The 27222-nt window shown below is 38.3% G+C and overlaps 1 protein-coding gene across 1 annotated transcript; it reads left to right on the top strand.

Moving 5' to 3' along the window:
- On the top strand, positions 1-25645 carry smtnl (smoothelin, like). Its single transcript, XM_056473178.1, has 10 exons — positions 1-144; positions 229-810; positions 16719-16794; positions 17570-17827; positions 17912-17974; positions 18063-18129; positions 19198-19341; positions 19450-19573; positions 22396-22547; positions 25297-25645. Exons 2-10 carry the CDS (start codon positions 340-342, stop codon positions 25421-25423), a joined length of 1482 nt encoding a protein of 493 aa, XP_056329153.1. The 5' UTR covers positions 1-144; positions 229-339; the 3' UTR covers positions 25424-25645.
- The last annotated feature ends 1577 nt before the right edge of the window (positions 25646-27222 follow it).

Here is a 27222-nt window from a genome sequence, read left to right as displayed (position 1 = left end):
CTCCCTCGCTCTGCTCCCTCCCCCGGGCTGCAGGAGTTGGAGGAGGTTAACGTGACTGCGAGAGCTGTACTTTAAAACAGCACGGCGGGCTGAACACACACCCAGACACACTTACAGCAGGGGAAATCACACTGAAACACAAAGGTCTGTAAACTCACTCTGTTTTGACCTTTAGTACTGCATGTTGTTTAACTTTAAAACACTTTTTAATGATTACTTTTTCAACAGGTCACTAGTGTCAGGACTTCTATATGGATCTAAGATTGTAAACAATTTCAAGAGGGGAGTTTATTCTTAAAGACAAATCTCAGTTTGTAAAGGAACTTACCTGGACTCAGGATGGACGCAGGCCCATTGGCGTCAGTGGCCGAAGGCTCTCCTGAAGGGGAAACGGTTTGTGCTGCTTTAGCCCGCTATGAAACCACATTGCGGGATGCTGTACGTGAGATCCATGTGGATGTCAGTGCTTTTAAGCTAGGAATCGAGCGCAGACTAGAAGAGGCCATTCATGTGAGTGGACCTCTGGGCCGAGCTGTGGCACAGCTGCAGCAGGAAAACCGGCAGCTCAGGGGTCAGCTAGAGGCCCTGACTCGACAGGTAGAGATGCTGACAGGGTCGGTGTGTGACAGAAGTGCGCTCCTCACTGGAGGGTCACAGAGCAACAACAGCAACAGCACAGGGCATCAGTCTCCACCGTCTGCAGCTCCCAGTGTAGCAGCCCTGACCGGCTCCGCCAGTGGCTCGGCCTCCAGTCCCACCACCACACGCTTCTCCAGCAGAGCCACCTTCTCCGTCACCAGCAAAACTAATGTGAGTAGACATTTGTGAGAGCCTGTGGAAGCATGACCCTGAGTGAGGTCATTTTGTGGAAATGGAAAGGATGAAGTGATGTGAGGAACTTTTTAAATATTTAGACATATAGACAAGCCCGAAGCTGGGAAATATATACAAACTAACTGAATGTTTGGAAAGGCAGAATTTGACTCAGACATCTGGCACAGTCTCTGATGAATGTGGATAGATCAAGTCTCAAAAACTTCTAGTCATTTATTGCCACTGTTTTGCAATAACTTTTATGGGCTTAAGCCGTGTATGACGCACATCATAGTCACTGTACTGCGGTTAAGTGGTGTTTTAGTCACAATGTGAAAAAACCAAACAATTTAACCACCAAAAATATGTATATATATTACCAGTGCATCTTTTTGGTTGACAGGCTACTAAGCAACGTTTTGCATTAGTTTCAAATTTGTTGTCATTGTTAAGCTTTTTTTTGACTATAAGTAGAGCCAGACAGAATCTGCAGACATTTTTTGCTATTTCTGCTGAGAAAGATCTGCGGATTTTAGGAGTATCATAACTAAAAACTTAAAATATGAAATCAAAAATAATACATTTTTAACTTTTATTTAATGTTGACAATGCAAATCCAATTAGATCCACTTATTTGGTTAACAAAGCAAGTCTCTTATATATCTACTAAAAGACAGAAAATATTACTTTACAAACTGTATTGTAAATAAATCAGTTAATATTACTATTATTATAACACAATAATATAAGTCAAATTAATGTAAAAACTGAATAAATATAAATTTACACCCATTTACACAAGTAAATACATAGATTCAATGATGGGCTCAAAATCTGAGGAAATCTGTGGATTTCTGCGTGCATAGATTCTGTGTTGGCCTAACTATAAGTAACTTTGCAGCTAGATCACCATCACTCATAGAAGCTTGTCTGCTTAATTTCTGCGCACACGTTATTATCTTCCTCAACATACAATACTATATACTGACTATATGTAACTTTGCAATTACATATCAGCTACAAGGAACTTTGCAACTTCGTATCAACAAGCAGTCATAAGAGTATTAGTAGGAGGCAATGAGTTACTTTACTTTAAAAAAGTGAGTAAACCCGAAGCATTAAAAGCAACAAGTTGACTTTACTTAAAAAGCATCAGTAAACCCATTGACTTAACGTTTATAATTATGCAGTTTGTTAACTTAATAATTATAAGGCAATGAGTTAACTCACTTTTTCAAGTAAAGTCAACGGTAACACTTTACTTTGATGTTCCAATTGAGTATTAGTAAACTGTCTGCTTAATATCTGCTGATACTGCTCCTTCAACAGACATTTACTTGACTATAAGAAACTTTGCAAGTACATGTCAACTTACACTAACACTAACCCCAACCTAACAGTCTACTTATAATCTAATGAGATTTAGTTGGCATGTAGATGCAATGTAACTAAATTCAACAAACAGGCCATCAAAATAAAGTGTGACCAAGTCAATTAATCGCTTTTTAATATGTACTGATATTAAGTATCTTTGCAAGTACGTGTACATATACTAACCCCAACTCTAACCCAACAGTCTACTAATACCCTAATGAAAGTTAGTTGGCATGTAGTTCCAAAAGTACCTATAGTCAAATAAATGTTTAAAGGTTGCCATTAAAACAAATTGTAACCAAATTTAAACTTACTTTATACTCAGAAATAAAGGGTTGAATCAATTTCGCAGAAATCATTACACAGAAATTAAATTATGATTCATAGTGTGACTAAAAATAGAAATTATGGTAAGTAATTGATAAAGCATCATGTTTTAGTTCAGCTTTTATGCAGCTTTATTCCTTCCACATCGTTTGAAGCAGGAACAAAGCCACTTTCAATCAGATTAGCTCAACATTTTTGTTAAATGACAGGTTTTTTAATTAAAACCAGTCACTTTACAATCCTCAACCCACTCAGATGTTCAAAAACCAACATTAAAAGGCTTTTTTTCAGAGATGTCTAACACACAAAGCATGTTTTATGTGTATATCTCATCGTTTGAATATTCATACTGACATGCTTCTTGACATGACAGATAATGGCTCTATTCAGGATTTAGAGTCTACAGCTCTATTTTGTTTGAGGAGTCTCTCTGTTGAGTTGAACCTGTCAGCTTTAAGCTTTTAACAGCTGCTGCCGGTGACAGTAAAACACAAACGCCATGCAGTCGTCACTCAGTACTTTAGAGCTTTGTGTTATGAAATATAAAAATAAATGTCATTTACATTGCATGCAAATCAAAATGGCTTGTTTCATAAAGCTGTATCACATTTCGGGTTTGTAATGTGCATTTATAAAATCATCATTACTGTAGTATCTGGGAGTGCAGTTGATTTTGGCAGTAAGTAAAAGTCAGTACAGACATATGAAGGCTGTTATCTTCCCTGCCACATCCACACCTGCCAACCGCATAATGAGAGAGCTGCATTCTGGGCTTGTAAAACACTCAGAGACTCAGAGCCCTCTTGTACTTTCCGTTCCTGGGAAAGTGCACCGTGTAACAGTTTATCCTGGGCTCAATCGCAGACTGCCGCCACTGTATCTTGTCTTTCAAATTATCATTCTGTCTCACACGAAACACTGTCGTCAGTCCTCTAGATATCTTGCTTTTCTTTCCTAAATTTCTCACCAATGTCTCTATCAGTTCAGTTCATAGTCCTCTGGCAGGTTTTGTAGTTCAAATTTTCAGCTCTGGTTTCAAACTCAGTCTAAATTAAGATAGCAAACTAAATTCGCAACTGAATTCAAATATAGATTGTATAGATTGATGTGGGGGGAAACATAATTTACAGTTTAATGTGCCATAATGCAGTGGTGGAGAGAGTACTGAAAACTTATACTCAAGTAAAAATACCATTACTTGCCCAAAATGTAGTCCAAGTAGAGTAAAAGTATCTGTTGTAAATATTACTCAAAGTGTGAGTTAAAAGTAGCCCTTTTAAAAGTGCACAAGAGTAGAAAGTATTAAGCTGTGTGATTGTTACAGCTGTGTGTAAGAACGTAACAATCTGTAGTGCATTTACTCATTGTTTAAGGCCATTTGGCAATTTCAGTCATCATACAGTAAACATCATTCATCTTCTCACCAGTGAGATCTCGATCATTGCATATTAAGATTTTGGACATCTTCTTGGACACTTAATGCTTCCAAGCTGTTTGCTGCATTTTTAAAGCTCAGTTCAGTATGATGCGATTTACTTTCTATGTACCAGTTGATTGGACAGGAATCGCACGACCCCCATACTGTATATCCCCATAGTCAAGAAAAAAAATTAATTAGTGACTGCAGTTTGAAGGAAAATAGTGGAGTAAAAGTACTGATACAGCACTAAAAAGGTACTCAAGGAAAGGTAAAAGTACACATTTTTTAAATTACCTAATAAATTACAATTACTGAGAAAAACTACTGAGTTACAGTAATTTTAGTATTTGTAATTTGTTACTTTACACCACTGCCATAATGCTGCAACAGAACAAAATAGAGTTAACGCTTTACTTGAATGGGGTGTTGACTGTCATGAAACCTTTAAAATAATGTGACAGGTCATGAATGTTAATGTGTTCATATGCATGCTTATATCATCTGCCATTAGCTGTTATGTCATTTTGAATGCCAAGTTGACATTGTTTGTGTTGTCTTTATGACAACTTTACATTATCAGGACAACATAACTTGTCATAAATATGTCATAAACATGATTTTCATTCATTCATTTTCCTTTCGGCTTAGTCCCTTTATTAATCAGGGGTCGCCACAGCGGAATGAACCGCCAACTTATCCAGCATGTTTTATGCAGCAGATTAACTCTCATTCACACACATACACTATGGACAATTCAGCTTATTCAAGTCACCTGTAGCGCATGTCTTTGGACTGTGGGGAAAACCGGAGCACCCGGAGGAAACCCACACAAACACAGAGAGAACATGCAAACTCCACACAGAAATGCCAACTGACCCAGCCGGGGCTCGAACCAGCGACCTTCTTTATGTGAGGCGATCGATTATAATTGTGCAATGAATAATTGTCTGATAACCTTGTCTGTAAAAGTTTCAATACTCTTAAATAATTTTATAATAGCATGATTAATATTTAACTACTTTTTGGGACATTTTGATGACAAATTTCATATTTACCACTGTAGTTGAGGTCAAGAAAAATATAACTTCACAATGAACGTCCAGCGTTCTCCAGCCCCTGGTGCCTAGACTGCAGCTATGCACAAGAAGTTTGGCCAGAGGAGAAATGGTCATCCTCAACTGAGCCTGGTTTCTCTCAAAGTTTTTTCCTTTACTTTCGTCAATTGGCCTTTCAGCAGTGAAAATTAATCCAATTTACTAGAACTTCACAATCTACATTGTATAGAAATGAAGATGAATTGAATTGAATAATGCTGATATAAAATCCATGACAATTATGATGGCCTCATGATGACAATCATGTTTATGAAAGATTGTGTTGACATTCTGCCTCATTTGAAGTACGTTGGGTGAGTCAGGAATCAAAGAACACTCAGGAGACTTTCCTTCTTCTTTTCTTCACTGCTACATGGTAAAGCTGTTGCAGTGCTAGGCTCCTCTGGAGTCTCTCATATTTGGAAGACAGGTGCTTGCCTGGGAATCACACCTGTGGAGCGTGGGGTCTTGCCGCACGTTCGCATTTGGCCTTGAGCACAATGAAGTCTCTGCCGTCCATTACCGCTGATGTGAATAAATGGTTTAGGGGTCAGTGGGTTATCTTTGATTCTGCTTTGCCTCAATATAGTCACCGCATTGTAAATGTCAGACAGTTTGTCTCCTGCTGGAAGAGGTGAGTGTGTTTGTGTTCGGCTGTGCTTCTCCAGGGTATGTGTGAGAGAAAGAGAGCAGAGATTGGGTGGGAGGAAGATAAGATTTGCACGCTGTTTATCTGTGGAAATTTCGCTAGAGCACACTTGAAATCGCAGTAAAAGGATACAGCAAGATACAGATGCCAACAGAAAGATACACTAAAGGATATGTGGAATTAATCCTAGAATTTTAGACCATTTCCTCTTAGCTTCGTGCTGTCAGTCTCCAATTATAAAGATTATATGGTCTCCTCTAGATCTGTCTTCTATTTCCTTTTCTAAGAGTTTTTTTTATTGACTTTTTCAGCTGCTCAATGTAGCTCTCTAAGATAGCAATGGTATGAGATTTTATTGCAGATATTATCTAGAATCTTGGTTTGGTTGACCAGGGCTATCATAAATCTATGAAACTTTCAAAAATCCATTTTATGTTTTGTGCTGCAACACAGGCTCATTCTGAGAACATAGCCCTCTATACGTTTCTGGCTGTAATTCATCTTTTAAAACGTATGCTACGGGGCAGTAGGATGCCATTACTTTTCACGATTACCAGCTGACCACTTACCTCCGTATGGACGGCTTTCCCGATGTTACCAGTTTGTCTAGTTAGCTTGCCTCGTACGTCCTTGGACTTTAGACACAAAGAGGAGCTGACCATGACGATGGGGTTCGAGTCCGGTAAAGAACGGTTCCAGAAAGCAGTAATGACAAAAACAGAAGCCAAAAAATTTAATAAAGAAGTAAATAACAGGGTGAGAACGTGGTCAAATTTGAAAGCGTGGTAAAAATCAGGTGAGGGCTTTTATATTTTTGCATTGCTTTTTAAAATTTGTCGGTTGGGTTTAGGAAAGTGCGTGGGCTGGTCAATCAGTGCTTTTGAAACCACTATTGGTTGGTTTTAGGGAAGGTGGAGGGTAGGACAGCCGGTCAGTAAGTCAATTGACAGCGGCCCCTGGTGGATATACGCAAGAAGACCAGACGCGAACGGCACTCGTGAGAGAAGTTTGAGATCTCAAAAAGCGTACACAACTCCTGGGACGTATTTTGCAATCTCCAGAAATGTATATAGCGGTACGATTTCAAGTTCTCTAGATAGTGTTTCAGAACTTTTTAAATGTAGTCTGTTCAGACGTATTACGATTTCCCCGTGGGTTTTCTTTCCATGTTATATAGGTGAATTGGATAAGCTAAAATTGTCCATAGTGTGTGTGTGAATAAGTGTGTATGGATGTTTCCCAGTGATGGGTTGCAGCTTAAGGGCATCCGCTGCGTAAAACATGCTGGATAAGTTGGCGGTTCATTCCGCTGTGGCGATCCCAGATTTATAAAGTGACTAAGCCGAAAAGAAAATGAATGAATGAATATTTCCCCAGTGTTATACATGAGTAGTAAGGATGGCAACTACGATTTTGATAGTAAACCATCCCCTTGAGATTGGATATGTTAGAAGGCATTCTAATACATGTAAGCTCCTTCTCAAAAACTAAAGTAAATTCACACATCTTTTCAGAGAGTTTGAATTACATACATCATGGCATTAATATCATCCAGGCCTGCCGCTAATAACGGAATTAGCAGATTCTTGCAAACATAGTGCACTTTCCCACTCGGAAAACACCATTTGTCCGGACTGTGTGTGCAGACTTGGTATCCCATTTGACTTCAAGTAGCTAATAAAGTGAGATGATTGTTTTTGGTGAAGGGCTCACAAATGAGCATCTTTACATAGGCAGCCCAGGCTCATTCTGAAAATGTACCTCTATCTACATTTCTGGAGACTGTCAAATAGGTCCCAAGAGCTACTCTTTTTTGCAGTTTTTGTTTTCGTGAATCCACCAGTGGCCGCTTTTTGAGATCTCAAATTTCTCTTGCGAGTGCCATTCTCGTCTGCTGTTCTCTCGTAAAACCATCAGAGGCCGCCGTCGACTGTACTGACTGAGTGATCGACTGACCCACCCTCCCCCTTCCTTTAACCCAACCAATAGTATTTTAAAAATCACAGATTGACCCGCCCACCCCCTTCCCTAAACCCAACCGATAAATTTAAAAAGCAAATCAGAAAAAGAAAAGCCCTCGTCTGATTTTTACCACCTTCTCACCCTGTTATTTACTTGTTTATTTTATTTTTTGGCTTCTGTTTTTGCCTTACCTGCATTCTGGGAACCGTTCTTTACCAGACTCGAACCCCGTTGTCGTGGTCAACTCCGCTCAAGTCCACCGACATACATGGCAAGCTAACTGGACAAACTGGTAACAACCGGAGCTGGTAAATGCATACAGGAATGCCGTCATACCGCCCCATAGCGTTCGTTTAAAAAAATGAAACACAGCCATACATACATCTGGCTACATAATTCACGATCTCCAGAAATGTATATAGGGCTACGTTTTCAGAATGAGCCTATGTTGAACATAGATTATCTTTCTTGCAGGTCATGCTGCAACAATCAGGAACTTTCTAATTGGTAAAGAAACTTACATTCACAGTTTTGACATACAGCATTCACCATCTTACAACATAAACATTTATACCTCCCATGACATGTTTATACACACTACACATCTGTAGCTGAGGACTTTTTCCTCCTCTACATGTGCAACCACATGTTCCCAAGCTTCACAAAATTACCATAATTGTACTTCAAATCCCATCTTTGGCTCGAAACGTGTGACAAGTGCCCTCCTCACTTGCCCCACCCCAGAGTGCCAGCGCATCTAATTTTTGGTCCACACAGCCATCTAATATTGCCAAAGACAAGTTGTTTTTAAAACAATCCACTTTGGTTACATGAATCCCAAAGGAATGTCCTTTGATCTAACATGCTTCGGTTTTGATGTTGGGAGATTTCTAGATTCGAATAGCCTGCCAGGTAGCCAAGCAGGCCTCTGAAGGCTTAAAGGCTGAGCATTTGTTTGCAAAGATTCACTTAAGCGTCCACATTTGCGAGACTGCTGAAGTCCCGGCCTTTATTTATGAGGATGAAGCCTATGAAAATGTGCCTGTAGAGTTTCACCTTGGCAGTGGGGTTAAAGAAGCTTACTGGAACATACTACTGCGTGTTTGTTTGCATGTGTTCGTGTGCGATATGTTTGACGTTTCCAGTCCGGTGCTGGCTCAAAGCCAAAGCTTTCACAATGGAACAGATCGTTTAATCTCCTCCCGTTGCACTGCCTGGATCTCCATGTCCAGCACAGATTCCTGGCAGAGAAGAAGGAGTAGAACAAAAAACCTTCGCACAGCTATTAATACAGTAGAGTGTGAGAGAGTGAAAAAAGAGGGCGAGAAAGAGGGAATGTGAGAGGGAGGGTGGAAAAGAGAGAATAGATTGTGGATGGGGGGCTAGAGAAAGGCATCCAGCCGCTCCCATGCTGCCCCTGGCTCTCCTAATTACTTCCAGACAATGCCATGTATTTTCATCTCCGTGGTTACAGGTTAATAATTCTGTGTTTACGGGATGACCTCACTGCCCTTCAGGAACTATTGTTCTGCCTTGTAGGAATGTGTAAATGTGTCAAGAACTGGAGAAGATAGACAAGGTCAGCATTTGAGTTTCTTCATCTATGGAGTCATATTTCCACCTATGTGTCACTGGAGGAGAGTAGAAAGCCACTGGTATCTCAGCTGGTGCAAGAAAGTCTAAACCAAATCTAAGCTCTTAGATACTGGTTGTGAAATTCTGTGTATTCCTGGAACAGTCCCAGGTCTCTCTCTCTCTGGCCTAAGGCATTGTGTTTGACCACTGCCCAGGTCTGTGTTCTCCATCTGCAGGAGGGGCTTTAGATTCAGCATGTCACTCTAGGCTGCAAACCATCAGTTGTCAAACAATCATGCTGAAGTAGATTCACTGCATGGTCATGTAATTTTAATCTGAAGAGGTTTCTCAAGAGTCCCGAAGCTTCTGCGTCAGGACACACACAGTTGTTTACAGATGAGTAAAGCACAGTTTAGTTTTGAGTGTACTACTTGCGCACATCCCACTATAAGTAAACCATGGAGGTGTACACAATTTTTATTAGGCAACGTGTAATGTTCTGTGTGTTGGCATTTAAACAACCCAGGCTCATTCTGAAAATGTACCTCTATATGAGCAATTCCATGCAAATGTCAACCATGCCATGAAAAAATGAGTAATTTAAACATTTTTTTTTTTGTTTTAAATAAAAGTTTTTTTGTGTAAGCAAGTCATTTACAGTACTTTAGAAATACTCAAAAATATCTCTGTAAATGTTTTCAAACTATTATATTTAATATTACCAAAGTCACACAACTGTCACATCTGTCACATCCATAATGGAGAAATGTCACATCCATAATGACACTTTTTCCTCATTAATACATAAATGTTACATAAAATAAAATCAATCATTTTTGTTCTATAGTGAACCAGCTCTTATCCTTTTGATTGTCATTATTTATTTTGGGTTGTGCAATTCAATTCACAGAATTTCTACAAAGTATGTTGTAGACTGTAAACTCACAGACTTTTTTGGTCACATCCATAACGCATGTTTATTTTTCTCATTTAAAGCAAAAAAACATGTTTACAGATTTTTATTTGTCTGATCCCATAACTCTGTGGTCAGTTATTATGGAAAATATAAACAGATGTTTAAAAAAAGTTGAACTTTTGTCTTACCTGCTTTACGGGAACTGTTCATCGCCATACTCGAACCCCATTGTCATGGTCAACTCCTCTCTATGTTTCAAGTCCATCAACGTACATGGCGAGCTAACTGGACAAACTGGTAACATCAGGAATGCCGTCCATATGGAGGTATTCGCTCAACTGGTGAGCACAAAAAGTAACAAAGTCATTTTGCCCCGAAGCATTTGTTTTAAAAATTAAACGCAGCTGTACGCACTTCTGCCTACATAATTCACGATTTACAGAAACATATATAGAACTACGTTTTCTGAATGAGCATATGTTGCAGCAACAGGATGCAATGGTAAAGCATTTAAAAAAATCTTGTTTTTAGGGGAAATAATTCAGAAACACTTATTCGTGGCACTGGTATATGTTAATTGAACGGCAGCAACTTATATTCAAGCTTACATTCACGCACACAGAATGTACAAAACAGAGAATGTGATTCAGTGCCTCTGATATTCCTTTTTGTTCTTCACTTAGAAGTTGGAAATTCCAGTGATTTCCTTTTAATGAGCATCCCACTGTCCTACTGTTGTGAATTTGACTGATCCAAGTGCAGTAGTTAGGAACTTTAGTGATCTAGTCAAGGCCTGATTGTGATTTCCATTTTTCTCCATAATTTATTTTCAATGAATCCATTAGTAAAGCAGTTAGACCAAAATGATTCACAGATCTGGTCAAGACTTGAAAGTAATGTCAGACTGAACTGGTTTACAAACAAATTCGTTTGTGAATTTTTGTAATCCAATGCATCAGTCAGCAGCGCAATGATTCAGTGATCCAGTCAAGACCTGCTTCAAGACCCAATGGGAATGTCAAATTTGTGAATGAATTAAAATTTTCAGCCAATTGGTTCTAATTAACTGAATCATAAACAGCTTTAAATGATTCATGTGGGAATTCAGTAGTTCAGTTGGAGTGTATGTCAAGCTAATAAATCACTGAATTAGTCTGACTCCAATTGAGCCAGGAATTTGGAGTAATCTGATCCTCTGAGTTTGAGCATGTTCACTCCTAATAATTCATAATAATGTCAGGCAGGACTTCACCTTAAATTGAATATAACTGAATCAACTTGACTGCATTAGGTTATAACAATGAAATTAAATCAGAAGGTCAGTTCCAGGGCTTGAATTTATATGGCCTGGAGGACATCATTCATAAGCTATTTTACAGTGTACATTTGTGAGTATGTGGGAGTGAAAATGAAGCACACCCAACTCCCTGAGAAATCAGGAGGAATTCTTGTAGTTCACTCTGTTTATCTGCACAGGTTTTCTTTCCAGTCCTGCTTCTGAGAAATTGCAGGCTTTGCTGTGCTTTGAAAAACAGGTGTTTGGGCCTCTTTCGCTATAAACTCTTGCGTTTGTGAAGGAAATTACAGAGCAAAGACCCTCACAAACCAGGCATCCCTTCCTTATCTGTCTCGACTTTACAGACTCTCGAACTTCCAAACAGCAGGAAAATAACCCTTAAATTATTGTCGGCCAAATTGGGGGGCAAACATTTTGATCACAAAAGCCTAATTTGCTTTTTAAACAACACATTCAAGCCAACCCTCTCACTCCCAAAGAGAGCTCAGCTATTTGTGCATTGCAGAATATAAATAACATTATCAGCGTGGCTTATTAATATCAGAGAGGGCCTTGTAAGAGCTGGCTATCTGTATGATTTGAGTGACAGGAGCTGGAATTAGCCCACCAAACCCTCTAGAGTTCTCCCACAAACATGCCCTCTATTGTTGCTTATGTTCCATTCCAATCCCCCGCCACCACAATGTTCCAAGAATCTCAAATGTCACTGAGAGACAAGAATATCCCCTCAGATATGTTTAAAATCAGATGCGCACACATAGCGATTCATCAAAACTTGCATTCATCTCTCTGATCATACACGGAGCAGCTTTCAACAATGCTCTAGCCGCCACGCTCCAATTTCACTCACCGTCAAATCACTCAGAGATTATGTACAATACAACCTTGTGATTATCCTCGGAAAAAAATCTTTTTATATGCACCCCAGCGTTGCTCAGGCAGACTGCCAGCACACTGGGGAAATTCTTATTTTGCTGTAGAAGGATATTTAGACTCTTAGGTTTTCTGTGAGTGGAGTCCATTGTCTGAGCGGACTGTACATAGTAACCGCATTTGGAGGCATTCGGTTTATATATGCCTGTTGTAGGACAGATTAAATAGACTGAGGACTCCTCAAGGGCCTTTCTTGTCTTCTCACCTGCAGGAGTGATTACTGTGTTTCTGAAGGGGCTTCATTCAGTCGCCTGGTGGTCTGTTGTGAATAGTTCGAGAGGCGACGCTGCTCTTCTCTCCACTCTCATTGTCTTTGAGTGTCCTCGGTATGAAGGAACAGCGTGTACAGGAGAAGTGTGGCCCTCCCTCAGGACAAAAAGATGGACTGTGTAGTACTTTTTCCCATCTCTTTTGTGTGGATGGGGGACTTGGGCTGAAGAACTAAACGGTTGTGTTGATGATAATTGATTATGAAAATAGTCTTTTGAATGAACTTGTTGAACCAGTTCACAGAAATAACATTGGAAAATGCATTCGTGATCACAGAAGGTAGAAGATTCAGTGAGTTGTCAAGGGATCAAAGCAATGAAGTAGTCATAAACTAAACCTTTTTTGGGAATCACATTGCATCATTTATCAAGTTAGTGTTTCAATTATCAGTTCGAGACCTGGTCGCAATGTCTGATTTGTGAATGTTATTCTTTTCAATGAATCAGTTTAACCAGTTCACAAATAGAATTCATTCCTTCATCCATAAATTCAACTGATACTTTCGCAACAGTTGATCCGAGACCCAGTGAACATGTCCAATTTATGAGTGAATCATTTCTTTGAGACTTTCCTTTTCAATGCAAAAATTGATCCAGTTCGTAAATAACATTTCAAGAGTTCACACTAAGCTGATGATTTACAGTAAATATTGTTTGGTATGCTGTCCGGGGGGAGAGAGCCCTGAGCTCAGAAGATCCTTGAGCCTGGGGCTCCCTCCCATTTCATCGGGAGAGAGGGGAGTCTAAGCTCAGGTAGGTCTTGAGAGCTCCCCCAAATTCATTCACTCAGCCTATTCCTTGACCACCAAGTGTCACCACGGCAGAACGAACCACCAACCACACCAGCACATGGCCACGCGATGAATGTCCAGTACTAAAACGCTTATATGTTGTGTCAGTTTGGTTTATTCCATTCACTTATACTCCATGACTTTGGACTGTGGGAGGAAACCGGAGAACCCGGGGGAAACCTAAGCGAGCATGGGGAGAACATATAAACTCCACATAGGTACACCAACTGGCCCATCCAGGACTTGAAGCAGCTACATTCTTGCTGTGAGGCAACAGTGCTAGCCACTGAGCCACTGTGCTGCCCTGTCCTGGATTAGTCTAGGAAAGAGGGGGAGGAGTAGGGAAGGATGGGGGGATTCTTCAAGGCGAAGATAGCTAAGGTAAGGAAATCTGGATATTTATGTGCGGTTGGATTCGTCTGATTAGTAAATCATATGATAGTTCATGCGGGACCAGCCGTGGCCAATCATAAGCACGTGATCATCTTGAAATTAGTTTATAAATAAACGTCACTTATTTGATCCAACTGCAGAAGTTAATAACTCAATCACTATGTTTACAAGGACATCAGTAATCGAATTATTTGCCTTAATCTGAATAAGACAATAATATGATTATAAGATATGATAAGGTGTTTACATGAGTTGCTTTTTGAATGTTCCTTTCATTATCCCATTTTACATGTTATAGCACATAATTTGATTAACGTCATTGCACACTATTCATGTTTCCTCTGGAGTTTCATGTATTTTCAGGTGTTTCATTTTTAATTTATCGACTTTAACTGCAGTTTGGCACTTTCACTATATTCAGGATCATTTCATTTCTGTGACAAACGGGATATTGGATGTGAGGAACTGCTGGAAGAGTGTTGTTTTAATGGGATTTGACACTACACGCCTTATGGGGAAAAACGCTCTGTATTTTGCGATACAGGTGTCGGTGGTCGTTCACGGACTCGGTAGGTGCAGAGAATAGTGTTAAACAGCTATGTGTGCATAGACTATCCTGTCACAAAATGCAGCAAAAATCCTACACGACAGTAATAGTTTGATTGCAGTGTTTACATGTCTGTACTGCACTACAATAATGCGACTAAAATCGGCATACTCCCCAATTTAATCTGATTTCTATTTAGTTAGATTGTGACCTTAATCAGATTAAATTAATGATAAACCGCTGTTTACATGGTAGACTCTTAATCAGAGTATTGTCTTAATCATATAAAAATCGGATTATGGGTGTTAACGTACCCAGTGTTTGTAATTACCAAAATGTTCAATATCACATTTATGATTTATTGCACTATGAATCCCAAATTGGTTCGACAGTTTTATCGATTATAATGTGTTTTTAGTTGCAGCTGTAGACTACAGCATTTTCCCACATGTTCTGTCTCAGCTCCTTATTTCCTGCACTTGTTTTATTGCTCCTCTCTATTAATGCGATGACGCAGTCTCTGGGATGGGGAATGTGTTGTTCCTGCAGGAAAAAAAAGAGCAACTGGGGTGAGTGCGTGCGGTTCAGTGAACATGTGAGATGGGTGTGGTTAGATTCCCCCCTGCACCTCTTAATTTAGCCCAGGGGCCAAGCAGCAGGTGACCTCTGTGCCAAAATAGTGCTTGAACTAATGCATTTGGGAGGAATTTCAGATACAAGCCCTAGTGGCTGCAGGCAATGTTTTTCCAAATTCAGGCTGTGCAAGAAAACAATATAATACAGATTGTCTATCTCAGAGCAGTCACGTGTCTGTTGATATCCCCCAGAGAGACTGACACATGACACAGTCCAGCTTTAGACATTCGCAGTGCACCAACATATCACTGGAATGAGTTGAGAACCTGCGTGTTCAGCCAGCAAATCAGAGTTGAATATGTTTCATGGCTGGGGTGAATTTTGTCTCCCCCTATCTTTTTCTCTCAATGGGACAGGCAGCTGCTCCGCCTTCAGCATTCCTTAGATATGATGTCATTGGCCTCCTCCATGCCAATTACTTCTCAAATCTCTCGAGGAAGTGATTTAGTGATTTAGAAATGTAATGTTTTCCTGATTGTCCATGTTGCCTGTGCATGAAGACACATTTGTTAGCTTAGCACATTAGCATTCATGTCCTAGAGAGATTCAGCCCACACACAATGGAGCTTTTTAAAGCCCATTGATAAGCTGCCAGGTAATTAATGACAGCACAAGAGTCGAGTAAATGTGCACAGTCATTCTTCTGGTTGGCTTCCAGGCGTTAAACAACAAGTCTGCTTTTATAATGGTTAGCTCATTGCAGCTCAGGCCAAACATCTGTATCTGTATATCTATGTGATGGTTGAGGTCTACAGGAAATGAAGCAAGGCAGAGACCTTTATGTGTCAGTGTGTAACGTAAAGGCACTAATTTATCAACATGTGATTTTGCATTTAGGTCACAGAGGAGTGCAATGAGGGTAGAAGTGGCTATTAAAGATTAAAATAGATAGATCAGCGGTGAAGGCATATCTGTACTGTTGACCCACTTCAGCCCTGATCCAGAACTTTGAAATATGTTGAAAAGAAATTAGGATTCTTGAAACTGGCATTCATGGGGATTTCACAGTGAAGCAATTAATCAGATGTATTTGATTAGATTACATTATTCATTTACTTCAGCCCTGCTGAACCATTTAGTCTCTTTTGATGTCTCTAATTGAATAATTAAATTAGTTGTCTCGTGTTACTTACCTTGCTTTGGGCTTCTTGTAGGAGATATTTGTTTTTAAGGGCATCAAAGACTGATATATTCCCAGCAAGCATACTCGTGCATGGTCCATGCTGGCTTTTTGCAGGACCTGTGTGCTACGGCAAGTCCAAAACAAATCTAAACAAGCCCAGTGTGGACTAGTTTAGGTACAGTATGTCCCACGACTACGGGCTCATTGTGGGCTCTATGTGAGTAGCCTGCACTACTGGACAGCCTACATTAATCACAATAAGACCTAGCGTGGCATAGCCCAATCTGGCCTAGAGCAGGCTGCCAATGCAGAGCCCTTGAAGATTTGATTAATGGTTCAGTGTTGGCCTGCATGGGCAGTCATCAACTTGTCCCAAGAATGTCCTTTCTTGGCCAACACTGGCCTTGGATCGACAGGCCCACACTTGATTTTAGATTGTAATGTGATGTTTTTCTCATGCTCATAATGTGTAACATGGCCTACATGGTTACATTCTAGAGTGTCTTTAAATCCAGCCAAATTTATCATTCTAAAATTATTTGGCCAAATAATAGTTCTTTAAAGGATTAACAGTAAATTCTACTTCTTTTTTTTAACAGAGCATTGAGCGAGATGAGCCCATTGAAGTGGATCCAGCACCACAAGGTTTGGAGAATGGGCACTTATCATCAACAGGTATTACCATAATTTCTTCTTCACACAATTCATGGGGTGGGTGCGTAATCACAATCAGCTCCCTAGTTAAACAAGGGCACATAGGTTGTCATCTATTTTGAGAGCTGTCTAAATCTCAAATCTCTTCCAAAGCACTGAAACAGTAGTTCCTTAAAATAATCCACAATGCACTGGATAAATCTTTAAGGCTAATTATGAGGCATGAAACACAATTTGCACAATTTAATTAACATCGTGACTGAAGTATTAAGAACACATTTTTTACTTCATATATGTCAGCATAAATACCTTATTACACATGTGATAACAATTTTATAGATAATTAAAATTTGGGTAAAAAGTTGTTATGTAACCATTTTGATATATATGTAACAGAACAATCAATATACTTTTGACAACATACACAATCATTCAAATTATATGAGACTGCAGTAACCACAACTATAACAACAACAAAAATATTCTTGCAATCACTTTTAAAACGATATTTCCTTGCTGAAAAACAATTAGAACATTAATAGCCAATCAGAAGCCATCGTTTAATTACAACAAAACTGCAGCACGTATAATAAGCAGAACATTGTGGGCCCTGTCTTCTTCAATATATTCACTAATGGACCGTGCTAAATACTAAAATAAACAGGGCCAAAAACATTTTAATTTTAGTCTGTCCACTTTCACTTTCATTTCCAATCACTTTCATTGGAAAATAACAAGTGGAAACAACTTTTCTATTGTTATCATATTTACCACAATCTATCCTTTATGCAATCAGAAAACTCTATCGTGCCTTTGAGGAGAAACTCGCCACCCAATGGTGTGTTACACGAGCACTCAGCCCCCATTCCCATGGCAATGCCACACCTGCCGATCACAGCAACCACCAAAGTAGCTGACTCTACAGTTATGAAGAGTCCTGAGTCGCCCAGTAGCCCAATGCAAGCAACGCCTTCAGCCATAACAGACTCACTGACAAACAGTCCACCGGTCACCAGTGATAACCAACCTCAACTAGAGTCTCCTGTTCATGCAGGTACACATCTTTCACAGAATCATTCTACAGATGACAATATTTACTGTCATATATTTAAGATGTGTCTTGGTCTTGTGGTTACAGTATCGTCAGTGAAAACATGGGCACCAACTCCTGCCAGGACCATGGGTTCTCCGCGGCTTACTGGTATGAAGAATTCAGCTAATCTCTGGGACTCATAATGTACACATAAGGAGATTTTATCATTAAGTCTGTCTGATTGTTTGTCTTACAGAAAAAGCATCTTCGGCTCCAGCCAAGTCAGTGACTTACTCTGGACTTTTCCCACACAACACAGACAGGTGGGTCCAGTGTTAATATACTTACTTGTGTGTGAATACAACTTTCTATTTCTCTCTCACTATTCTAGGGGGTCACACACCAGATACGCCCGCTCAGCGCCACGGTGCGGCGCCCACATGACAGTTGGAAGTCTCGCACACCAGATGCGCACATTCGCATGTTAATTAAAATGAAGCTATTCAGATGGCGCTCTGTGGTGCGGCAATGTCCTGAGTTGTAGCTGGGAGCCTCAGACAGTCGCTGACTTGCGGCACCGGTGTGCGTTCCCTGATAGAAATCTATGTTTAGAATTCTAAAATGCATGACGCTGCATGGCACGGTGCCGAGCGGCGCATCTGGTGTGTGACCCCCTTCTCACTCTTACTTTACAAAAACTTCAATTTATTAGCATTAAGGACTTAGTATACTTGAAGAGACCTGGTGTGAGGTCATTGCGAACTTGACTGGAGTTGCTGAATTACAGAGCTCCTGAAACCATCCAAATTGCTATGATTATAAGCTTTCTTAACTGCCGTTTTCTCCACTCTGTTAATTTTACTTGAATGTTTATTGTGTTTGAGGAATAATGTGCAGGATATATTTAAATATTCATCTAAACACTGCTCACAGGAGTGTGAGTGATGTTGGGATGTTCGCTAATTGTTTGCTACATGTTCATCCATATTTCTGAGAAAACATTGTGCAATTCTGAGTGTGCCTCACGCTGGTGAGTGGGCTTGACAAACCACCTGTAGGAGATACACTCTTTTACTCTCCAAATGAACCACACACTGCATGCTTCCTGGAAAACATTGTGAGTGTGCTTCACGTGGACATAACAAACCACCTGTAAGACAGTCTCTCCTCTCATTTTGCACGGGGGAGGGGGAAAACTAAGGTTGACTTTTCATGGAATTTATATATTACTACTCTGTGGTGATCTAAAGTGCTTTTTTATCCTCACTTGAAAGTTATTTAAATGCTAAATTTAAATACTGATTAGATATTTCAAGCTTCTTTAAAAATATACTACTAAAAAAATCACCAAAGTGAACTGTTCCTCAGCCATCTCTATCTCTTGGTATCAGAAATGTGGATACGCCAGGTGATTTATCCTTTGGCAGAGGTATTGAGAGGAGACGAGAACTTGTAAGGTCCCAGACTTTACCTCGAAATATTGGAGCCCAGGCACGAAGGTCTATTTTTGAGAGGCTGGATTCTGAGAACAACAGGTAATGAAATCATCCTATATGTGTCAATTCAAACATGTGATTGTTTTTAATGCTCTGTAATGTAATCCAGAGTAAAAAAAAACCTTGCTTTGATCTTCCACATCTCAGTCGGCCCAAGCCAGTGGATTCCAAACCAAAGCTGAAACGCTCTCAGAGCTTTGGAGTATCCAGTGCTAGCAGTATCAAGCAGATTCTACTGGAATGGTGTCGATCCAAGACCATTGGGTACCAGGTAAAACATTCCCTAGACATTGCTTTTATGACAGTCAACTGAAAAAAAGGAGCTTTGCACACATGGTTTAAAAACATTTCAGGCTAATAAAATGAGGATTATCATGCTACATGGGGCTTCCTATATGGTTATTTTAAGATAACAGCACATTATAAAGTAATAATACAAATAGCATGTTGCATGATACCAATCGATTTCCAACCCAATCATCAACTACACAGCACAAGAGATTGTATGCGCTCACCTCATCAGCCAATGAGCTTGCTCTTCAACATTTAAATACCTTGGTGTTGTTTGAACTAGCAATCTGCTGTGCTTTTTTTTAGGGGTAGCACATCTATGCCACCAAGACCAAACACATGAACACTGCCATATACTAGGGCTGCACAATATATTATTTCAGCATCAATTTTGCAATGTGTGCATCCGCAATAGACGCAACGCAAGATGTGCAATGTTGAGTCTAAATTATAGTTGACAACATTTTTCTTAGAATTTTGGCCTTGTTTTTAGTCCAAATATCTACATTTCAAAAACAAGATTATTTTACCTGCCCCACTTGCAGATAATTTAGCTTGTTTTAAGGAAAAACTCTTCATTTTGATTTATTTCTTCTCAAGTTGAAAACAAAACAATATTTTTACTTGATCTAAGAATTTTTTTTTAGATATTTAGACTAGAAACGAGACAAAGCAAAGAAAATAATTTTTTGCATTGTGATTGTTTAATTTCTGTACCTGAATACTGTTAGACTCTCCAGAAAACCATCAAATAGTGTTAATCAAACAATCTTCTGAAACATTATTCAGTATTCCTGATATTTATTGCAGAAAAATACAATATCGCAATATCAGATTTTTCTAGCTTCGTGCAGCCCTACCATATACACATTCCTTACCATACTAAATTTCTCAGAGAGGTGTCATGATACAATTCTGTTTATTAGCTTCAGCATATCAACTACATTAAAAGCATCATCATGACATGAGGAATCAAATTAGCTGATCTTTTGACATAAAGTATAAGAGGTTCTTGTTCCATTAAATCATCCCGCAAGTCAACACAGGCACATTGCAAATTGCTTCAGAGTCTGCATTTTTGTAAAACTGCAAAAACATACTTAAACATACGTTTGACTTCAGTATCTTAGTAAAATCAATGTTACAACGCATTCACTTTACAGAGACAACTTTTCTGGCATGGTCAGTTTGCTTGGTAGCTCACATTGTACACTATTGTACTTGTGATGCAGAGGTTTCCTACAAAAAGTGGTTAATTTCATAATTCTTTGTCTGTAAGTGTGTAAGTGAAGCTTATTGTGGATAAGCTGTTTACTATGCAGTGACATTAGCCAATCAAAACATTGGCTACATATTAAAAAACTTTAAACGGCCCATCCATTAAGATCAAGCCTTTTTACCAAGAGCATTGGAAATAATAAGGTCAGCATTGGAAATAATAGTTTTTCTGAATATTTATTTGTTTTCTGTGTGTGCAAAATACTTGATTTATTTATAAGTGGACCTAAATGAACATAATAGAAGAATATAGAAGAAGAAATAATCCATGTCATGGCCCCTTTAAAACTGATAAGATGAGCAAACATTATTTTAACATTGTCCAGATGAATAAACATAAAGTGTGTGTTATTAGTGTTCCTCTGTGTGTATATTCTGCTTGACTCTAATGCAGCTTCGCGAAACCAGCCCATGTGGCTCTAGTTAGAGATAGTAATGTAATGGTCAAGCCCAATTTAGAGTCGAGAGAAAGCAGTACGTAAACATTAGAAGCAGAGCAGACGGTTGACAACACGCATGACCATTTCAATTTCCTTCAATGACACAGACGGGCTTAGTCTATCAGATCGGCCAACTATGGATGAGAATTGAACACTGTTAAACAATGAGGTGTAGAGAAAAATCCAGCATTGATGATAAGAGCCAGACAACAATAAAACACTGCACTGACAAGCACAAGCAGGTCTGCGGAGTCTCAGATGAAGCTATTATTGTTCTGTTGCTTGAATGCCAGAAGTTAATACTTCTTCAAATCTATTGTTATTCTTATTTCTTATACCCTTAGGTTTTAGCATTTATTCTTAAATGGACAAGAATCAATGTGTGTGTAATTGGAGTTGTCATTTTAGTTAATAATTAGCAGTGATAATTTTTTGTAATTTTGCTTTTTAATTTGATATTATTTTACATTTAATTTCAGTGTGTATTTAATGATATACATACTGCATTCATCTGTATATGTATTTACATACATCATGTGTGTTTATTTAGTTGTGATTACTTTATATTTGAAGTATTGCTGTAATTATTAGTATCTTTTGTGCTTTTTTATTCAATATCTTTAATGTCTGTAGATTTTTATGATGTTTTATTTCAGTGTAATATGTCCACCATTTTAATTTTGGTTAAAGTTGTTGTCATTTTATTGTACAACTGCAAATTTTTTATTTTTTATTTTATTTATTTACAGTATGTCAAGGTTGTTTTTATGTTGCTTTAGTAGATCAAATTAAACCAAACTGAAATGAGAAAAATTGCTTTAAAACCAGCTGAATAATTAGTAATATTTTTTTTTCAGCTAATGTATATTTCTTATTTATTAATTTCATATGGATTTTCGTTTTCAACAAAATGTATTTTATATTAATAACCATGATATGCTATATATGATCTGTAAAAGTCACAACTCGACATAAGCAGGAACATTTACCTTAAAGTATATTTGGGTAAATCTGACAGTGTTGAATGGTATGGTGCAAAAGCCCAGTGTGATGTGAAATATAACCGCTTGACTCTCTCCTGCAGAACATCGACATTCAGAACTTCTCCTCCAGCTGGAGTGACGGCATGGCATTCTGTGCCCTCGTCCACTCTTTCTTCCCCACAGAATTTGACTATAATGGTCTGTCCCCTGCCGAGCGCAAACACAACTTTGAGCTGGCATTTAGCACTGCAGAGTAAGTCACCTTTTCATAATAGCTCTGAGATGTCTTAATATTGAGTTTGTCTTACAATCATCTCTTTAGCCGTCAAAGAAAAGAGTAGATGAGCGAGAAAACAGAAAAAAACATATATAAGCAACTGTTTTAATAACTGTTATAAACTATTATTTTAAGCTAAGATGCAATAAATTAATCAAAAGTGGCAGTAGAAAAAAAAAGATTGTAAATAAACTTTCTGTTCATCAAATTGTCATGGTTTCCATAAGAAACATTTCATTTATTAATTTTCATTCAGCTTAGCCCCTGATTTATTAGAGGTAGACACAGCGGAATGAACCGCCAACAACTATTTGACTAAAAACTCTTTTCAACAGTGATAATAATAACTTATTAAAGGTACCATATTAGATTTCTAATATAAAATGTTTTAACATAATGACTTTTATCGACATTTTAAATAGTTTGAAATTCTTGTCTGGGTTGGTCATATAAATTATGACACTAAAGAGTATCGAGCAACTAGTACTTTTTCTGTTACTGTAGGGATGTTTTTCTCTATATATTTAATTTTTTATAGAATAAATTGTTTCAGACTATGTCAAGATGTCAGCTAAAATCAATTTGTTAAACTGTAGAGTTAAATTTTCAGCTTTAAAGTAACTAAAATGTGTAAATGAAAGGAAATGACAACTGTTGATTACAGTAGATTAATAAATTATTTACGTGCATATATAATATACACTGTCTGACAAAATTCTTGTCGCCTATCCAAGTTTTAGGAACAACAAATAATAACTTGACTTCTAGTTGATCATTTGGTATCAGAAGTGGCTTATGTAAAAGGCCTCTTGATTTTGCTTATTTTACCAAAATAAAAGATGATCAAGCCTTGATTTTTAATTATTTAATTAGAACAGTAAGGTCTGGCTTTGCTGAGACAAAAGTCTTGTCACTTAACAAAAACAATGTACAGTATGAAGTCATGGTGCAGTGGAAAAAAAATGTATATTGTGTATGACTCCAATGAGCTTGAACGACTGCATCCATACATCTCTGCAATGACTTGAATAACTCATTAATAAAGTCATCTGGAATGGCAAAGAAAGCGCTCTTGCAGGACTCCCAGAGTTAATCAAGATTCTTTGAATTCATCTTCAATGCCTCCTCCTTCATTTTACCCCAGACATGCTCAATAATGTTCATATCTGGTGACTGGGCTGGCCAATCCTGGAGTACTTTGACCTTCTTTGCTTTCAGGAACTTTGATGTGTAGGCTGAAGTATGAGAAGGAGCGCTATCCTGCTGAAGAATTTGCCCTCTCCTGTAGTTTGTAATGTAATGGGCAGCACAAATGTCTTGATGCCTCAGGCTGCTGATATTGCCATCCATTCTGCAGATCTCTCACACACCCTTATACTGAATGTAACCCCAAACCATGATTTTTCCTTCACCAAACTTGACCAATACTGTGAGAATCTTCGGTCCATGCTGGTTCCAATAGGTCTTCTGCAGTGTTTGTGATCATTGGGATGAAGTTCAACAGATGATTCATCTGAAAAATCCACCTTCTGACATTTTTCCAAATGATCAACTAGAAGTCAAGTAATTATTTGTTGCTATTAACAACTGGGATCGACGACAAGACTTCTGTCAGTCAGTGTATGTGTGTTTAAGTGAATTGTTTATTATTTTTATTATATATGAGGTCCTATAACTTATTTTCAAATTCCAAACAAAAATATAATTTAGAGCAATTACCTTTTGCAGATACAGTACATAATAAAAGTTTCATTTGTTGCGATTGAAAATCTTGGTTTTTCCACAATTTTCTATAACTTCTCAAAGTTAAACTTGCTATTTGGTTATCTAAAAGTGACTATAAATATGTTGGAAAACATTTAATCTTTTTTTGTTATTTTGACTGACTTTATGTACTATGTATTCAGTCATTCATTTTCCTTTGGCTTAGTTCCTTATTTAATACGGGTCGCCACAGCGGAATGAACCGCCAACTATTCCGACATACGTTTTACGCAGCGGATGCCCTTCCAGCCGCAAACTCAGTACTGAGAAACCATGTACTCATAAAATCATAAAGCTTATCAAAAGACAACACAAACAATGTCCTACAATGCTTGTGTATGAAAACTGCTCATAAAAGATGCTTCAAAAATATCCTTTTACATTTAATGGAAAAACAAATCAACATACAAGTTTAGAATGACATACCAACATGCCGACAGCAGATTCATTTTCATTTAAAAGTGCTAATAAAGTATTAAAAGCCTTTTAATAGGAGCAGACCGGACAGTTGAGAAGCAAACTCAACATGAGCCGACCCAACAAGCAGAACAGAATGAATCCAAAATAAAAGCTGACACAAATCATCCGCAGTTGTGCTACACATCACCTCACAGCACGGCACACGAGATAAAGTTACTTAGTTTCCGATGTGTCTGAGTCTAGAGTGTCCGCAACCTGCACTTTAAACCAGTAAAGCATGCCAGCAAATCCCTACGGAGCTCAAAAAAACCTCCCCTTTCCCTACTCGGCTACTCTGACCTGACAGCCTGCAGCATGACATCATCCCTGTGTCCCAATTCCCACATCCTAAAATATTGCAACAGACCAAAAACTGCACTGTTGATATCATCTGAACATATGTATTACACTGCTCATATTAATAGTCAACAGATATGCAGGATGACCAGAAACAGCAGTGGATGTCCAGCCCTATTAAATCTGTTTCTCTCTGTATTTCCAGGAAGAAAGCTGGCTGTGATAGGCTGATTGAAGTGGAGGACATGATGGTGATGGGCAGAAAGCCAGACCCCATGTGTGTCTTTACTTATGTCCAGTCACTATATAATCACTTGCGCAAGTTTGAGTGAGGTCTCAGCCTCTGCACCGCCCTCTGCTGGACAAAACTGAACTGTAATTACTAAAGGTTTGGGTTGGAAAATGTCCCATGCCAGTCCGACGCTTCTGCGGTTGCATTGTAGTCAAGAAAAGGTCATCGACTATTTATGCAGTCTTTGTGTGTGGCACGATCTTTATAGAAATTGTGAGCCCTGGTTTATTAATAAATAGCGTGAAGTTAAAGGGTTGGTTCACTACAGAAGTTCTGTGATTATTTACTCATGCTCATGTTATTTCAGAATTGTGAGACTTTCATTTATCTGACAGGTTTCTGTCCCTTTAATGAAATTTCATTTACCCCTAATTCTTGCTCTTAAGATTTTATTTACATATTGCAGTAATCAGAGATCAATGTTAACAGTGTTCACATTAAGTCATGGAAGCTCAAAGAATGCTTGCTCAACACAAGACAACCAATGAGATTCATTCTTGCATGTCACGTGATGTTTGTTCTGGCCAGGGTCAGAAATTTATTTTTCTATTAAGGGGCAATATTTGCCCCCTGGGATTGATTTCCAGGGCATTTTAACCTTCATAAGGACAATTTCTATTATTATTATTGGTTTCATTTATTGCTAAAATTGCCTTATTGATTAATAATTGTTGTTGTCATTAATTTTCAGACAGCCAGACTACTGGCTTCTGGTGAACTGTCTTTCCATTACAAAATCGCCACGTTTAAGATCTGTTTTCTTTAAAAATCAGTGATCTTCACTGTCTGATTGATATATAATATAAAGTGGGTCTCAAACCGAACAAAAAGCTCTGCGTTTAATTCCATTACTGCTAGTCTATCATCTCGATTTAAGCTTGAACAACTAAATGAATGCTTAAGTCTATTTAACTGATTGTATTTTAATTACATCACTATGTCGATGCTGTAAAAGTAACCTTAAAAAAATGAAAACAGTCACATTAATCTTTCACCAGAAGTTTACCGTTGGATGAAAAACACTAGCTGTGCATAGAGCCCATTAGCCTACATAAATCAGAACAACAGTTAACAAAAATATGATATTATCACTATCAAATTATACAATTACAAAAGAACTCGTAGCCTAAGTGTGCGATATTACAACAAAAAGTTGCTCTTGATATGTTATATTAATAATTAAGTTACCATTAATGTCTTTAAATAGGACAGTAAAATACAGTAAACCTACTTACAGTAAACTCAGTACGTCTTTTTCAGTCAACTCATCAAAAATACGTAGGTCAATTACATAAGTAATACTCAAACAAAATCTCAAAAGTTAAGTTAATCCTACTGACATCGTTTCAGTTTGTTGTTTATGTTGAGAAGCACAAGCGCGCGAAATTCAGTCAGTGAGCACGCGCCCTCACCAAACTCAAAGGTGTTTTCACCGCTGACTAACTGCCTCTTCTGATTGGCTACTGCATTCATAAACTCAACAGAAACATGTGTGATTGGTTTGTAATGTAACGTGCAAATATTAGAACGTAAATGTGGAATTCAGATCAACATGTTTTCCAGCGAAAACGTCCAAATAGTGTCGTTTATTTGTGCTGGGGCTTTTTTAAACGACTTTATTTTTAATTTTGCGCGTCATTTCTTTGTTAATTTTGTGGTAGTTTTTCCCCCACAAACATTATCTAGCACAACATACAGGTTTGTTGATTAAAAGATTTTTTGTCAATCGATTTATGTGACAAGTAAAAAAAATCTGGATGAATAGACTTTCAATGGAGGCACAGAAGTCATTCTGATTTCTTCATGTTCTTGTTTTTCAAAGTCAAAAGACATCTTATT

The sequence above is a fragment of the Danio aesculapii genome, chromosome 15, assembly GCF_903798145.1.
Source record: "Danio aesculapii chromosome 15, fDanAes4.1, whole genome shotgun sequence".
NCBI classification, from domain to species: Eukaryota; Metazoa; Chordata; class Actinopteri; order Cypriniformes; family Danionidae; genus Danio; species Danio aesculapii.
This window is presented reverse-complemented; position numbering and strand designations above follow the sequence as displayed.

What these genes read in the sequence shown, in the direction of transcription:
- smtnl (XM_056473178.1), top strand. Translation starts at nt 340, where the DNA reads ATGGACGCAGGCCCATTGGCGTCAGTGGCCGAAGGCTCTCCTGAAGGG. An exon ending in TTCCCACACAACACAGACAG is followed by an intron (nt 18,130 to 19,197) that starts GTGGGTCCAGTG and finishes TCTTGGTATCAG; the next exon opens with AAATGTGGATACGCCAGGTG. An exon ending in CCAAGACCATTGGGTACCAG is followed by an intron (nt 19,574 to 22,395) that starts GTAAAACATTCC and finishes TCTCTCCTGCAG; the next exon opens with AACATCGACATTCAGAACTT.